At 42.4% G+C, this 17,479-nt stretch overlaps 1 protein-coding gene across 1 annotated transcript in view; it reads left to right on the forward strand.

The window, feature by feature from the left end:
• Nucleotides 1-8,051, forward strand: part of ssh2a (slingshot protein phosphatase 2a) — an 84,104-nt gene extending 76,053 nt beyond the window's left edge. The window contains 5 exon segments of the mRNA XM_038813103.1: nt 24-257; nt 628-657; nt 659-877; nt 2,643-3,821; nt 3,824-8,051. Of these exon segments, the coding sequence (XP_038669031.1) occupies nt 24-257; nt 628-657; nt 659-877; nt 2,643-3,821; nt 3,824-4,711 (2,550 nt within the window). The 3' untranslated portion in view covers nt 4,712-8,051.
• The last annotated feature ends 9,428 nt before the right edge of the window (nt 8,052-17,479 follow it).

Below are 17,479 nucleotides of genomic sequence, written 5' to 3' on the forward strand. Positions count from 1 at the left end.
ACAGCAAGCCAGCGGCACAATAGCTATGGCGATCGCACTCTGAAAGCGACCTTTCTGATCCACCGTGACGTATTAACAAATCTACTGTTGACTTAAACAGAAGGGACAGTACTTCCACTACAGAAATGCCAACTGATCCATTTACTGAACATCTATTTCAGTCCCAATTCTCAGATGTCCTAGATACAATTTTACCTGGAGCCCATGAGGATGAAATGAGACAACTTTTAGAAATCGTGCAGAGAATGAAATGCCTTTAAGCTGCAACCCCGATGACTTGCAGAACAACACATCTTCTGCAACAATGCCCGGTCAGTGACCTCCAGTAGTATCACCAAGAGTTTGCAGGTTGCAGCTCAGATACTCTTCCTCTCCTTGGCTGCCACCCTAACAAACCACAAGAAGTCTCGTCACAAAATGGACTTTTCTCTTCATCGTGAATTATCTCCATGGTGTTGACTGATTTAGAAGTGGGTGAATCAGAAAAAGAGGTTAGTTTGAACTTGAACAACAGTTCAGCGCCATTACTTGAAACTGCACCCCTGTTAGAAGATGATAAAACTTCACAGGAACGGTTTCTCACAGGTTTTCAACCACCAAACTAGATTGCCTGGATTTGCTTAATGTACTGATCGAATTGACTTCTTCAGTGCCAGAGGAAAAATTCATTGAGCTTGCACAGGAGAATGGAGCTCGAGCCCAATCACACACAAAAACTGAGGAGCTTGGTGGAGGCAAGTGCTGTGCCATAAAAGTGGCTGCACAGGAAACCCTTGAGAAAGAGCAAGAGATTGCAAATGGTCAGGAACAGATTTCATGGGATAACTTGGCTCATGCAAGAGACAAATGTATGAATAATGATGCAAAATCTAATAAGGTAAAAATGTCCCATACATTTAAAATATTTCAGCTTGAGATGCCAATTATTTCAAAAAATGTTAATATTTTTAATTTCTAGGAACTGTGTTCTTAAAGCATTATCATTTTTGTTCAAATTGCATCTGTTTTCCATTATATTTTTGTTCTGACTTGGTTCTCTTTCCAGTATGGTTAATACGTTGCAAATCTATGTTGGGCTTGAAGACCTGTCATTCTATTTTCTAAAAATGGGGTTTGAATCCATCCCAGTCTGATGAATTGCAAGTCTCTCTTTCTCTGCCACTTGTGTGAAATTAATTTAGGTCATATGCAATCCAGCTCCTATTGTTTATGAGCCCAGAGGATAAAACGGCCCATGTTAACACTGGTGTAAATTCTAAGAGTGTCAGAATTTAGGTCATGAAAAATAAAACATTGGTGCAGTTGGCAGCAGCTTTCTGAGTTGGACCATGTTGGAAAAAATAAACCTGGAAGAGGTTTTGCTAAAGGCTGTCTTCCAGCTGTACTCCTTAAAATGCTTGATGCTTCTCCTGGATGGCAACTATAGAAAGCTGCTCTGTACGATAGTACTTGCATATCTTGCCTTGAGCACACAAAAGGCCACAATAGACATATTTCGTATGTGATAATTCACTAGTTCCTGTTGATGACAACTTAATCTTGTGTGTTTTAGTACTGATCAATTCAACTCTGAAGTGTGCTTGTGTCGGAAGAGTCCTGCTTTCCTTCCATTTGGGATAGGGTTTTATCATAATGGGTGGAGCAGTGAGGAAGAGAATTTACAGTTTCAAGATGGACACATGTTTTATTTAAGTGTTTTGTATTTCATCAGTATTCATGTGATTTAGGGTTCCCCAAACTTTTTAAGTATGGAACCCCTGGTGACCTCCCAAGTGCATCGGAGAACCCCAAAATTTTAGTAATGTCAATGACCCTTTTTGCTGTGAAATAGGTGCGAACACAGAAATAAAATGTAAACCGGTCTTTTCTAGCTATATATATGCCTATATTAGGAATTAGGATGAAACACAATGTCATATACATTTATCAGCTACATGACCACAAATACATTTATCAGCTACATGACTCCTTAAACATTAACCCCTGGAAGTAATACAGTGAGTAATCTGGTAATGATTAAAAAGTTCTCTTACTCAAAATATTTAAGTCTTTGTCTGTTGTTTTTAATGGGAGGAGTGATGCTGGAAAGCTGATACTCATATGGGACACAAACTCTCTCCCTCACACATACACATACCCACCCCTTCCCACACACTTAACCCCTTTCTCAAGAGACATTCTCTCACTCCTCAATCACACTCACACTCATCCATTCTCCCCCCCCCCCCCTCACAAACACTACCCTCCCACTCACTCCTCTTTTATCTTGCTCCGAGGTCTGTTGGACAGCCCCCCTTTTCGAAACTTGCTGTGGATCTTCCCCACCCACGATCTGGTGTCTGCTCTGCATTCCCTTCTGAGGCCATCTCTTCCCAACAGCTCTGCAGCATTTTTCAAAATGTTTCAAATGCCCCCCCCCCCCCCCCCCCCCCCCCGGATGTTCCCCCGGACCCTAGTTTGGGAGCCCCTGATGTAATTGAGTATTGTATATTTTGTGGTAAAGGGTGTAAAGTTCTTTGAAAATTATCCCTTGGTATTTATAATCAAAAGTGCTTACCTCTCTGGGGTGGTGTTTGCACACTTATTCAGAGATTATATAAAAGATATATGGTTGTGCTCATTTTGATTTCTCTCTTCCGCAGGAAAATCTGATTTCAAAATCGTGCAGCAAGAAGTCTTCCTTAACAAGATCTCAGTCATTAAATGTTATTTCTGTGAAAGAAATAGTGACGGGAATAGAATCTAGCCAGAGTTCAGGCTTGTGCCAAAACAAGATGGAAAGCATTGCCACTAACCAGACCCAAACACCAAAGAGGAATACAGTTCATGAACTACCATCAGATTTCCATTGGCTTTCTGAATACGGTAGCAATGCAAAAAACCTTTCTGCAAACAACTCTTCAGTTGCAGAAAACGATTCCAAAAAAGTGAGTGATTTGTTTGAAGCCAAGGACAATGCATGTCAACAGATGCATTTAACAGCAAAGAGCTGTGAGGAATACCAGGAGTTGACCATTAAAGAGTCTGCACAGGATGGAAGTGTATGTCACGAACAGGTGCCAAAATGGTGTCCTGGCTCAGTAAAACGTGCAACTAAGGAGTTTGAAGAAAGATTAAAACAAGAGCAAGAGCATCAATCGTTGGTAGTGGTCCCAATCCGTAAAAATTCCAAAATTGATGGAGCTACAGCTGGTGAATTTATGGTAACAAACAAGAATGAGGCGGTCTCTCCTGAATGTTTGTTATTTGAACTTGATGTATTTCAAAATCAAGAACCAGTCTTAGACTCACAGTTATGTGTGATAGAGCATCCGTTAGAATCAAGACTGCAAATGGAACAAGATGAACCTGGCTCTTTGAGCACTGAGGAACATAGGAACATCCACTCTTCTGAAGTCCCTGAAGAACTGGATTCATATACCCAGCTTCCAAAGAAAATTGAGATAATTGAATGCACCCATGTATTTAAACCACCAACATCTCAAGAAGACAGTGTTACCCTTTCCTTGACACTAGAAGAAAAGATCATTATTGAGGATGAAAAGATCATCATTGAAGATGAATCTCTGGGAAAGGAAGATGAGGCCATCATCCAGTCTGCAGAAATAAAAAACACCGATATTCCATGCCAGCCACAACTGTTACCATTATTGGACGTTGGAAGTTTGGCTCAAACCCACAACAAAGAAATTGAAGGAAAGACCTTGAAATGTAATAGTCCATCAGAAGAGGTTGACTACTTCTCGGAGTATGAAATTGCTTTGTTTGTTAGTGATGCAAAATGTTTGCCATTAAAGACTTGGAGTGTCAAACACATGTACTGCACCTGAAAGGTGTCACAGAGTCGAGTACAGATACTGATGCAGAGATCTTTGGTAAGGAAAATTCGGGGCTTCAGGAAGCTGACACCAAAGCTACAGCTTTGCAAAGAGCAGAAGGTGGCTACATTACTCTGCTGAATCATGAGGATTTGGAGTTGAGTTTCAGCAGATTTGATGCAAGTATCAGAGAAATGCAGGCGATGTTAAATTTTTCAAATCTTAATCATGATCTTAGCCATGGCTCCAGCCGTGACACCATAAATTATCTTAGTAGTACCCTGGGAGTTAGTAATCAGCGATCAATGGAAATTGAAACTAAGATAAGGCAGGCAGGCCTCACAACTCCATCACAGATGAAACGTTCAGCATCTATTGCTAAACTGGGTTACCAGGAACTTTCAAGAGATGATTTAGTTAGAAAAGGCTTGAATAGTTCTGAGACTTGCCAAGCATTTTCTGACTCTAACCATAACCTACCACGGACCATGCAAAGTCCAAGTGAGTACAGAACTGAATGTGCCGTGGAAGATGAGCCCAGCAAAAAGAAATGTATTTCTATCTCTATTCTCCAGCAAGATCCTCGACTCACAATGTGTTCTGCAGAGCAGCTTGAAGCATCAAAAAGTATTGTGCAAAGCAAGCCTGTAGAGAAACCTTTAATGCAATATGCCAAAGCAGTTGAGTCAACCCAAGAGGATCCACTGGCAAGTACAGAAGAGAATCTTCCACAGATAAAGCCTTCCTCTCCTTCTGACACAGACGCACCCTATCCCACCCCACTGACAGCTATAGCACCCCGACAACACCATCATAGAAATCAGCCTTTAAAGCGATTAAAAACGGCAATTGAGAAAAAACGCACAACCAATCCTTTATATAATACCATGTGACCCTAAACCCAAAAGCTAGGCTTCCCTATGAGAGGCAGGTGTTTTTCAAAGGAACATGCACTTTACAATTTGTTTTCTATATATTAAATGTCGGTTTTATTTTCTTGACTGCATGTAGACCTTAGACTCCTCGCTTACTTTATTTCTGTACTTGGTTTTGACTTAAAATTGTGTGAAACCAAACCCTTTAACTACATGATCTTATTTAAAAGAGCACACCAGCTAACACTGAACACGCTTGCAGTTAAATCAACCAATCTGTTGTTTAACATACCTCTAATTGAAATCAGGGAAAAACTGCTCCATGTGATAAGGTCTGTACTACTTTACAAGTGTGATGTCACTTTTTTGCTTCTTATTCTTTCCTATTGTACATTAATCTAATCCTCCTGCTGACAGGAAATGCCGACCATTATAATTTTATTGCACCACCACCTTTACTGGTACAATTCTGGGCTTCTCTTTTCTTCCCCCTCAAAACTACTCTTGTGTAGTCTTACAAAAATGGCTCTTGAGCCCTTGGAGATTATTCCATGTGTATAGTGAAACACGATGTACATCAGAATCTAGATTGCACTATCCCTTAATCATCCCCAAGCTTGCTTAAGGTAAAATTGAGATCAGCTCTCTTTGCAGGGCTATACAGATACAGTTAGCTGCAATATTTTTGATATGCTGAACTCCCCTCATTTTCCATCACTATGAAATGGGTTTACAAATTGTTTTTGTGTTAGTTTGTGTGTTCCTTTTAAGGTGGTCGACATTCAGGGTTAATGTGAATTATTACTTGAACACTGCAGTGAGCTTTTGATAAGACCTTCCACAGCAGCTTAAAGGGGAATCCTTGTAATAACTGTTCTCTGCCTTTTCTTTATCTTGTTTTGTGTATTCTACCCCTAAAGTGCCATCTGTTGGTCCCATTGGAAGGACAAAAATTCATCCTGTGTAACCAACCTTAAGAGGAAATCACTTTTGAATGTGATTTCTCCTTTAAAAAGAAGTGATTTTTTTTTAGTTTTATAAATCTCTGGTTTGTATTTTGTTAAAGAGGTGAATCTAAATTCACTATCTTCACTCCTGCTACATGTATAATACTCAACATTCTCCACTGAACCCCACCCCGTCTGGGCGTACACTTTGATAAGGCCAACAATTCCTATTTTAAACTGGAATTATTTTAATTGCAATATGCCATCCATTTTTACTTCAATTTGGTTACACCAGTAGGAACGTCGGCATTTTCCTTGGATCAATAAGCCCTTGTACTGCTAGGAATGATTTAATATTACTCCATCTGATAATACTGCAATGCTAGACGTTATACTGGATACTAGTGGAAAATAAGTTGAGAATATTGGTCGTATCTTTGTAATAATGATTTTCTCCCATGTACATAAAGTTTGCAAATACGATTGTTTTCCTGCATTCTCATCTAGTCTTGTTGATGTTCTGTACCACCTCTTAAAATTGCACAATAATACTTGTGTAATAAAAGCTGTAAGCCCTGCTCATATTCCATACATTAAATTGTTTATCTCATTTTAAACAACAAACACAGAACTTCGACAGAACTGCTAATTCCATTTTAAGTAGTCATTATTAATGTGCTCTTGGGTTTAACTGGGATATTCTGGATATGTGTATCTGTTTAATTAATTAAAATGCTATGTAACTGGCATAAAACAATGCGCAGAAACATCATTATAATAGATTGAACCAATCTCAATTACTTTGAGAAATAATTGTGAAAAAAGCTGTGATGTCTAAAACACATTCATTAGAAATGAAATTTAAATCATGATAAAAGAGCAAAACGATTGGAATTTTGAGTTCCAGCTATAATTAGCATCATTTGCTCTCTCTGTCTGAGAGAGCCACGTTCGTCTTTTTGGAAATCTACATTGCATGCTTTTTTGGATATGCAAAATGTTCATGTTCCCTTTCAGTGAGTACATTGCTGCCAGTTCCTCCCAACTCGGAGAGTGGGTGAAGGCTGTGTGCCTTTAACCACTGTCACATGTACAGTTTTTATGATCAGGTGACTCTTCCAGCAGAGCAGTTTGATGATACAATTTACTTGTCACTCTATCTTGCTGGCAATCGCATTTCATCTAGTGCCTCATCTCAGTACTGAACCCAACTCAAGTCACAGCAACCTGAAGCACATGCAGCCAGTTGGGATGGGTTTGCACAATCATTTAGACTGCTGGGCTGTTGTTGAAATGTGTTTGGTTTTCAAAATTCCTGATCAAGGTTCCTACCTGTCCTGTCCTCCTAACCTGAAGTCATGCAATTAATCACTGCTTTCAAAAGCGCAGCAAGGTAAGCAGGATGTTCACAATTTGTACTGACGTTTTTTAAAACTGCAATCTCTACAAGCTCCTATTACTGCTGTATATCCAGTTTTGTCTAATTATGGCTTCCATTGTAAATTAAAGGAGGATGTTAGACTGATAACCAAATGAATTTTGTCTGGAACATGATGTGAAAGTATCTGCTAAAAGGATCAGACAGTACATTGCTCAGAGTTTGAATACAGATGTCATGAGTCTGGAGCCTGCTATTGGAATTTCTTTTTCAAACCACTGCAGTTCAATTTTTAAAGGGCATTTTTATATGAAGCAATTATATGTGGTCTTTTTAAAATGTGGTTATATTGTTTACATTGTGAATATTTGAGCTGTACATTTTCTTAACTTATAGCTGTACCCTACATGCTGTGTGTGCCGTCTATTGCCTTGGCATTCAGTTTCACATTTGGTTCCTACTTGTGAAACTGATTTTTACACCATTGTTTGTTCAAACAAAAATGTAAATTATGTGACTGCATGTGCTGTATGGATACAACTTCATTTTTAAGTCTTTGTTTTGTAATACAGTAGTACGAGCACCACAGACGTCGCTTTTTAATATCTAGTACATTTTCTTCAGCCTTATGGCACAACCTTTCAAGACTTATCGTAGTGCAGAATATTTGTTTTGGTACAAGTCATGACCGTGCCTTCAAATAAAGCTGAACAAAACATTTAGAATGGATTAAGAAGAAACGCTTGACAATTAATTTTGTTCCACAGACTCTGTTGTGCAGGCTGTAGTTTTCACTTCATGACTTAACCTTGTGAGGCTTAATCAGTCCACTTGACAATTTTGAAGTTTCTGTCACTGGTCCCACACTTCATGTTAGATTGTCACTGTATGCTATTTTGCATTATGGGATGTTCCACTGTACAACTTTTTTTATTGCAAGTGTGCTAAGTTGCTTAATGTGAAGTAATGCACTGTTGTATGAAGTACAATGTTCTTGTTACAAAATTAATAAATTTTTATTTTGGAGGACGAATTTCCTTTTTTGTTATTTAGAGTGTTAATGAAATGCAAACGGTAACATGCTAGCAACATGTAGCTCAGTCAGTATCTGAAATAGAAAATTAACACGCAAGCGACTCAGGGTAATGATTTACATGTTTTAAATTTTATATGCAAATTTGAAACTCTCCTGTCCAGAAGCACTGCATCTTAACTATTATTTGATCTACCTTCAGCTGGGCTGGTTTAGCTCAGTGGGCTAGACAGCTGGTTTGTGATGCAGAACATGGCCAGCAGCACGGGTTCAATTCCCGTACCAGCTGAGAGTTCTGAATTCTCCCTCTGTACCCGAACAGGCGCCGGAATGTGGCGACTAGGGGCTTTTCACAGTAACTTCATTGAAGTGTTAATGTCAGCCTACTTGTGACAATAAAGGTTATTTATTTTTATTTGGCTCACTCAAGCTGCACAACCTTTGTATCCTGATTGCATTAAGCTTCAAACCCCATGTTCCATTCATCACAAAAGCTACCCATTTCCACCTCCAACCTAGAACTCTACCACACTCAGTGGCCTCCTGAACTCCACCATACACAAGAATCCTAGAAAAACTCCTTTGCCCATTCTATAGAAGTTTGCAACCACCGCTAATTCATTGCTAACCTCCATCTATCTCAATTTATTCAATTCTCTGCCTCATGGCTATTAAAGTCCCTATAGTTTTGCTGCCCAATTTGTAATCTCTACTTTTATTGCCTGATCTACTACCCATTGCCAGTCCTCCCACCTTGTGTTCCTTCATTAATCAAAGTTAGGTGGTCATTGAAAATATAATGGTTTGGCTTGACCTTGTCAGACTTTTTTTTCGGGGTGGGAGAGAAACTTACATGGGGGAGAATTCTACAGCTAGCCTAGCCCAATGATTGGCAGTTAACCATTTCTCGAATAATGCTGGAGAATCTAACTTCTTAACCGAATAATAAGAATCAGAGGAAGTACATCATTTTTGTTGTTGCTGACAGAGGTATAGGGATACTTCTATAATGCAATTCGGCCCCAAAGGTTTACGTTTTTAGAACTGGAAATTCTGCCTTTGTAGTCATCACAGACGTAGGATGTAACAGGCTGCCTCCACCTCTGCTGCAGATGTTGGGCTGCACCCAAGTGTAGCAGTCAGTTTTAGGCAAGTTTTTAAAATGTTGATGTTACTTGTGGTTCATGGGTGTACGATTGTTGTTAATAAATTGCACATTCATTGGATGTGAATGTTCTGGTCAACTGATGGGATTTTGATTTTGTACTTTGAAATCCTCATCGCAAGATTTAGCCTTCCTCTCACACAATAATTGTGTCCCACTGTACGATGAACATTCCTGTGATGTCGACCTCAGTGCAACTAGTGTCTGGACCATTGCGTGGTGTCAGGGAGATGTATTTAAAACTTTATTAGAAGTGTACGATGGGAAAAGTTCAAAGCCTTCATCCTCTAGGGACAGCAATGGTTGAGGGCAGCTCATCAGTAATGATACAGTCACTGCATTTAGGTCTCCTGACTATTCATGTAGGAACTCAAGACATGCATTTTGGGATACAATCCCCAGGCTGGTCTGCATCAATAGATGGTGTGGAAAGAGTCGAGCCTTGCCTGATATTGCTATTGTTCCTAGGTGGACTTTTAAGTTGACAGAGGGAGTGCATTAGCAGGTCACCGATGACCAAAGCTAAGATCAAACCTTAGTGAGTCATGAGTTTTATGTAAATGCAGGACTTGACCTGTCAGTGATGGTTTGGCTATCCCCCAAGATAACAGAAAATGGCTTGGAGGGCTAGAGGCGATATTTCCAGATGACCTACCTGACTTTGCTCCTCCTGAAATCTGTCAGCTATTGAAGTATCACTAGCACGTTTCCCATGTCTTCCCCCCTCCATGACATGAGCGTGCTCATGCTATCCCACAGTTGCCCGTGGGTCTCCTAATGATTTGGATTTATTGTCACGTGTACTGAGGTACAGTGAAAAGTAGTGTTCAGTGTACAGTCCAGACAGATTGTTCCATACATGAAAAACATTGGACATACGATAGATGCATAATGTAAATAAAGAGACACAGACATTTGGTGAAGCATACAGAACATAGTACTACAATTGTAGAGAACATGTGTAGAAAGATTAGTTCAGTTCATAAGAGGGCCATTCAGGAGACTGGTAACAACAGGGAAGAAGCTGATTTTGAATCTATTGGTGCATGTTCTGGTTTAGCTCACTTGGCTAAATCACTGGCATTTAAAGCACACCAAGCAGGCCAGCAGCACGGTTCGATTCCCGTACCAGCCTCCCCGGACAGGCGCCGGAATGTGGCGACTAGGGGCTTTTCACAGTAACTTCATTGAAGCCTACTCGTGACAATAAGCGATTTTCATTTCATGTTCTCAAGCTTTTGTATCTTCTGCCTGATGGAAGAGAGAATAACCAGGGTGGGCATGACCTTTGATTATGCTGTTCGCTTTCCCAAGGCAGCAGGTGTTGCTGACTCAATTGATGGGAGGTGGGTTCACCTGAATTGCGTTCACTTTATTTTTCAATGCTCCTCCAGTTCACCCTCTGGCAAGAGCTCCCCTCTTTGCATAGCCAGATTGTGAGGGGCACAGTACACTGCAATCATGCAACAAACCATCTCTGCATATTTCAGAGAGCTACATTAGGGGTCCAGGCATCTAAAGCACATCTTCAGAAGCTCTTTGGTCTGCTCCATAAGGGAGCATGCAGAGCTGTGAGTGGCATTGTACCTTTCCTCAGCATAAGTTTGAGGGCAATGCATGGAGTCATCAGCCAGTGTTTGAACAGCTATCCCTGAAGAAGTTCTGATCCCTCTAAAACCTTGGGCACCTAGAAGTGACTGAGGATGGAGGAGTCATGGCAGTTCCCAGCATAACATGGACACACATACAGGATGTTCTTAGAATTGTGAGACATTATTTGCATGTTGATGGAATGGTAGCACTTTTGGTTTATAAACAGTGGCTGCAGCCAGCGAGCTTGTATAGCCACATGGGCGCAGTCTCTTGCAGCCTGCACTTTTGTGAAGTCAGACAGTACTGCAACACCTGTACTTCAGGACCAAGTTCGACCCTCCCTTACTGTCCATGCACCTCCGTTTACCTCGAGCCTTAAGAATGTGTATGTAGAACATCCTGTTGCACTCCAGCCTTCCCCACTAATACTGATTCCCATTACCATGTATATGATTATTCTGACCCCCAGCCCACTGTGAAATGCCCATGTTCTAAGTAAACCTTTTCCACCCCATCTAGAGGCTGTGCGCACAATAATGAGTGTGTGTGCCCCACCACCCCCATATTATGTCTTCCTTATCTGCAGGCTCCTTTCCCAGGAGGACTAAGGACACCATTGACTCTCTCAAACCACACCACCCCCAACTACCAGGTGTTGGTGTAAACCATCCCTAATTTGCCACACTGAGGACAACCCCCCCCCCCCCATTCCAGTAGCCCCTTCCAGTAAACATGTGATATACATAGAATTTACAGTGCAGAAGGAGGCCATTCGGCCCATCAAGTCTGCACCGACTCCCGGAAAGAGCACCCTACCCAAGGTTAACACCTCCACCCTATCCCCACAACCCAGCAACCCCACCCAACCCTAAGGGCAATTTTGGACACTAAGGGGAATTTATCATGGCCAATCCACCTAACCTGCACATCTTTGGACTGTGGGAGGAAACCGGAGTACCCGGAGGAAACCCACGCGCACACGGGGAGGATGTGCAGACTCCACACACACAGTGACCCAAGCCGGAATCGAACCTGGGACCCTGGAGCTGTGAAGCGATTGTGCTATCCACAATGCTACTGTGCTGCCCCTTTGACCTTTGAACCTTGATCCCTTTGACCCCTTTGTTTGTCCATGTTTCATGTACCCATGTTGGGGCCCAGCTTCCCACCCCATGGTCTTTCCTCTGTCTTCCACTGTTTATCATCTTTCTCCACCTCTCTTCCCCTTTGCCTTCTATCATGTCCCTTTGCCTTGCCCTTCCTGCCCCAACCCCCAACCTTTGCACAGTGCTCTTTCCCCATTGCCTCCCTTGAGTTTGTCAGGCCCATTCTCATCTTGCACCTCTTCCCCAGTCAAACTCCAGTCAGTTGAAGTGGAGGATGCATTGGTGTCACGGCTGCGTTCTGTCTGTATAAACAATGGTGGCTAGCATTGGGACCAGACAACCCCTGCAGTCCACAACCACGGGCATAGAACTGGTCAGAGTCGATCCAAGTAGAGGATCCATGAGCCCCACAGCACAGTGCTATCCATAAAAACAAGCTCGACATGGAGCTGGAGGCCCCAGCCGAGAGCGGTTCAGCACAACAGGAGAGGTGCAGGGTTATGGCAGGTAGGCCATGTATGTTGCACTCACCTCAAAACCTTGACCGAACTGGGGACTGCCTCATGTACACCACTCTTTTTCCAGGGGGTTTGAGGCGAAGATGATTTCCCGTTGACGTAACAATGTTGGAAGACATGGGGTGATTCTGGTGATCTGCTGCTTTAATGAGCATTCATGGCATGCAAATGTTCACTCCATCAAGCAGTGGGACAACCGACCAGCCAGTGGGAGAATTGTTGCGGATTTATACGCTGGGGCAATTCTGACTTTTTGGTTCTTGCGAGATTCTCTGCTCCTACCCATCCCAATCCCGCCACGGGCGGGATGGGAGAATTTTGACCAATGACTTTATGACTAGAATACAAGAGGGAAGGATGACGCAGTTCTACTGAGCTCTGAATAGACCACTCCTGGAGTGATGTGATCAGTTCTCTGCAGGATGTCTCGGGAATTAAATATTGGTCTTCGGAGAGAGTGTAGTGTGGGTTTACTGGAATGATACCTAAAGTCCTAGGGTTTAATTACATGGAGTGATTGTCCAAAATGGGGTTAGATCCCCTGGAACTTGAAATCATTGCAGTTTTCAAGGAATAAAGGGGACAGACAGTAGATAGAGAGAAACAAGTTGCATTGGTTGGGGAGTCGAGGGCTAGGGGGCATAATCTAATAGGGCCAGACACTTCAAGCGTGAAATTAAGAAATATATTCACCCAGAGGATGGTAGAATTTTGGACTCTCTTCCACAAGCAACAACTGATGCTAGATCAATTGTTCATTTTAAATTGATATTTTCATTAACCAAAAGATATGTGGAAAAGTAAGATTGTCGATCTGCCATGATCTCATTGAATGACAGAATTAGCTCAAGGGGCGAGGTGGCCTACTCTGTTCCTACGTTGTTATGAGTGGTCATACTGAAGTTTACTAAAAATGTTCCTCTGCTTGTAATAGCCTTTTCCGGAGGTGCGTTATTATATTTTAATATAATTTAAAGAGAAACTGCCTCTGATATTCCAATCCAAAGTAATACATGGATATGAAGAGATTGCCCCTTTTCCTGTCAATCTTCCCAATTTCCTGCTTTAAGTCTTCTGGGAGATATTTGTGGCTCCAAAGCATGGATTTAGTGGCAAGCTGCCTTCACTTTTCAATGGACCCATTATCACAGTTTATCCATTTGTTATGTAACCGCCCTTCTGGGTAGCACAAGTGGATAGCACTGTGGCTTCACAGCGCCAGGGTCCCAGGTTTGATTCCCGGCTTGGGTCACTGTCTGTGCGGAGTTTGCATGTTCTTCCCGTGTCTGCATGGGTTTTGCCCAGGTGCTCCGGTTTCCTCCTGCAGTCCAAAGACGTGCAGGTTAGGTAGATTGGCCATGATAAATTGCCCTTAGTGACCAAAAAGGTTAGGAGGGGTTATTGGGTTACGGGGATAGTGACCAAAAAGGTTAGGAGGGGTTATTGGGTTACGGGGATAGGGTGGAAGTGAGGTCTTAAGTGGGCCGGTGCAGACTCGAATGGCCTCCTTCTGCACTGTATGTATGTTCTCTTCCTTTACCCGAGTCTCCCAAATTGCCTTTAACACTATTAAAGGAACCTCTCGATTTAAAAAGCTTTCCTGGTGTACTTGTCTCAAAAGCATCAGACAACCTAATTTCCTGAAAGGCTTTGTGGCTTTCGTTTGACTTGCTGACAAAGTTGCTTTCTCGCCACGTCCCGGCCTTAATTCTGCAATGGACGGGATTTTCCGGCCCTTGCCACGTCCCCTGGCAGATCAGGAAAATCTCAGCATTGGCAATTTCAATTTTACAGAGGACGCCCACACAATAGAAGCAGCAAGGATTTTGACTGGCTAGAGAATCGGGCTAGCAAGCGATTGAAAATTATTTCACGAGATGGATCACCGGCTTTGAGGCAAGCGATAAACTTTATTCAAGCATGCAAATTAAACTTGGAGCATATTCTATATAGCCCAAAATAAAGCATCTGAAACTGGTGTACATAATCCACTGTCCACGGGTGCACAATTGAATGAATATTGATTGCAGGAGGCATCATGGCCAACCTTACCCTGTCCTCGCTCAACGTTGATTTAACTCGAGCCATCTTCCAACAATAATTACATGCATTCATCATAAGCAGCGCTCCTCTGGAGCAAAACCTATTATGCCTGTGGAGTGACTGTCTTCGTGGCGAATTGGCTCCTCTTGTTATGGATGGCGTTGAACTGGAACTTTAACGGAATGTCTGTTGAATTATCCTAACCTCGCTGATAACGTTAGATCATTTATTTCACGTTAAACTTTTGAATTGTTTCTGAGAGGAAATTAATATAACCCAGAAACAAGTCGGTGAAGAACAACACAGTGCTCAACATCCATTGGTGCATTTTAATGGTTTTCTCAGCTGAAGTCATTTCGAAACTCTTTTCAAACGAGTTTTAAAACTTAGCCCATTTATGTTTAACGCGGAAGTAGCTGCCCTTGTGTTTAATGAGTTTGGCCACGCGGAAATGCTCCTGGAAACAACATTGAACCATCAATCCAGGGAAAATGAACAATTCGAGATGGTAGACCTGCCAATCAAACCTGAACTAGGATACAATGCTCGACTTTTAATAGTTCCCTTGGCCTGAGGCATCCGATTCTGTACAGGGAGCAGGTTATGTCCGTTGTCGGTGGCAATAGCAAACCACCCCAAAAATCAAACTCCCGACTGCGAGATCCATGCGGTTGGCAAGGTACGCGAAAGAGAATGTGGAAATCTCCCTCTCTCGCTGTTGGCGCTGTGTGTTCTCGCATTAAATTCAATTTCAGGAGGATGATGCTGATGCATCTCCAGCAGTGCATGTTGGGCACCGTGACAGCGCCAATGATGTATAGAGTTAAGATGAATTAAACCCCCAAGTGGAGAATTAATGAAAGCGATTGTAACATTATGAATCCTTTATCTGAGCCAGTAATTTGTAAGGACTGTGTCAATTAAATCATCCTGTTAAGAGACTAAAATATCTGTTTGAAAAACATTGTGCACAGCTTTTTTACTAAGCTTAACCCCCCTTTTTTTTTAAATGTGCTAATATCCCAGTTAAAAAGCTCCAGGAGGATACCATGTTTCAATAAATATTTCTCCATTTGTAAGGTAATGGTAATTTATTTAATATTTCCTCAACCTCTATCAATAAGGAATGCTACCAGCTGCCTGTAGCATAACTCAGAAATTAAAGATAAGCATGAGTTAGTACTGGTGGACTAGTATAAGGGAATAGAGAAGTCTGTGATTTAAAAAGAATTGCATTTATAAGCAGCCAGTATGTACATAGTAAGTAAGCTCCCATGAGAGAAATGTGAGAATGATTCAATAATCTGTTTTTGTGACGTTAATTGAGAAACAGAAGACAGACTTGGGTTTATATAGCACAAATCATGTCTTCAGGATGTACCAAAGTGCATTACATCCAAGGTTTGATTCCAGCCTTGGGTGACTGCGTGGAGTTTGCACACATCCCTTGTTTGCATTACACACTCATTGTGTCTGCAATACACACTCACAGCATGAGGGACCCAGGTTCAATTCCAGCCTTGGGTAAATGAAATGAAATGACAATCGCTTATTGTCACAAGTAGGCTTCAAATGAAGTTACTGTGAAAAGCCCCTAGTCGCCACATTCCGGCGCCCGTCCGGGGAGGCTGGTACAGGAATTCTGTGGAATTTGCACACTCCCCTTGTCTGCGTTACACACTCACAGCGCTAGGGACCAAGGTTCGCTTCCAGCCTTGGGTGACTGTGAAGTTTGCACACTCTCCGTGTCTGTGTGGGTTTCCTCCGGGTTCTTCAGTTTCCTCCCACGGCCCAGAGACATTCAGGTTAGGTAGATTAGCCATGCTAAATAGCCTCTTAGCGTCCAATGGTTAGGTGGAATTTACAGTGCAGAAGGAAGACATTTGGCCCATCAAGTCTGCACTGGCTCTTGGAAAGAGCACCCTACTTAAGCCCAAACTGCTACCCTATCCCCATAACCCAGTAACCCCAACTAACCTACGGGCAATTTAGCATGGCCAATCCACCTAATCTGCACATTTTGGGATGAAAATGGAGCACCTGGAGGAAACCCACGCAGACACGGGGAGAACATGTAGACTCCACACACATAGTGCCCCAAGCCAGGAATCGAACCTGGGACCCTGGAGCTGTGAAGCAACTGTGCTAACCACTGTGTTACCATGCTGATTTCTTATAGAGTATACATGCTGAGGACGGTGAAGTTGTAGCGGCAGAGGCTGGCGGATTTCATCTTAGAGGTGGATTACCAATCCTCGCTCGATCCTACTCCGGAGCTATTGGCAAGAAGGTAAATATACAGACCCAGTTTGAGCTACTGTCTACTGACAAGGCTGTACATCAATCACAGCATTCCAGGGGTATTTTATATGGATACGGGAAGGAGGCCAGTCATCTTCCAGCTCAAACGACAAGCGGCCTCCCATGAGATATCTCGGATACTGAACTCGAGAGGCAAACTCGTTTTGGCCTCTCTCTGTATCAATGCAGCTTTTAGGTCCTATTGCTGTGACCTGTATAAGTCAGAGCTCTCTGCAGATAAATCGATCATGTCTGACTTTCTGGATGGTCTGCCCATCCCAATTGTTGAGGTGTTATTACGTTCTGCCGAGAGTTTAAAATGTCTTGGGCTGATGCAGTCCGGCAAGGCCCCGGGTCCGGATGGCATTCCAGTTGACTTTTCCAAGAATGTTCTTGGAACAGCTTGTAGCCTTGTTATTGGGTATGTTCAATAACTCTCTGCCTCAGGGTTCATTGCCTCCAATCCTCACTCAAGCTTCTAATTCCTTGCTCCTTAAGAGGGACAAAGACCCAGCCGAGTGTAGTTCATACAGACACATCTCACTTTTAAATGCGGATGTTAAGCTGCTTGCTATAGTTATGGCATTCTGGCTGGAGCCTTGCCTCCCAAGTATAATTTTGGAGGATCAAACAGGCTTCATGAAGGGCCGACAATTATAGGCCAATATACGTTGCCTATTAAACACTATTCTTTCCACCCTC

This window comes from Scyliorhinus canicula, chromosome 12 (assembly GCF_902713615.1).
Source record: "Scyliorhinus canicula chromosome 12, sScyCan1.1, whole genome shotgun sequence".
NCBI classification, from domain to species: domain Eukaryota; kingdom Metazoa; phylum Chordata; class Chondrichthyes; order Carcharhiniformes; family Scyliorhinidae; genus Scyliorhinus; species Scyliorhinus canicula.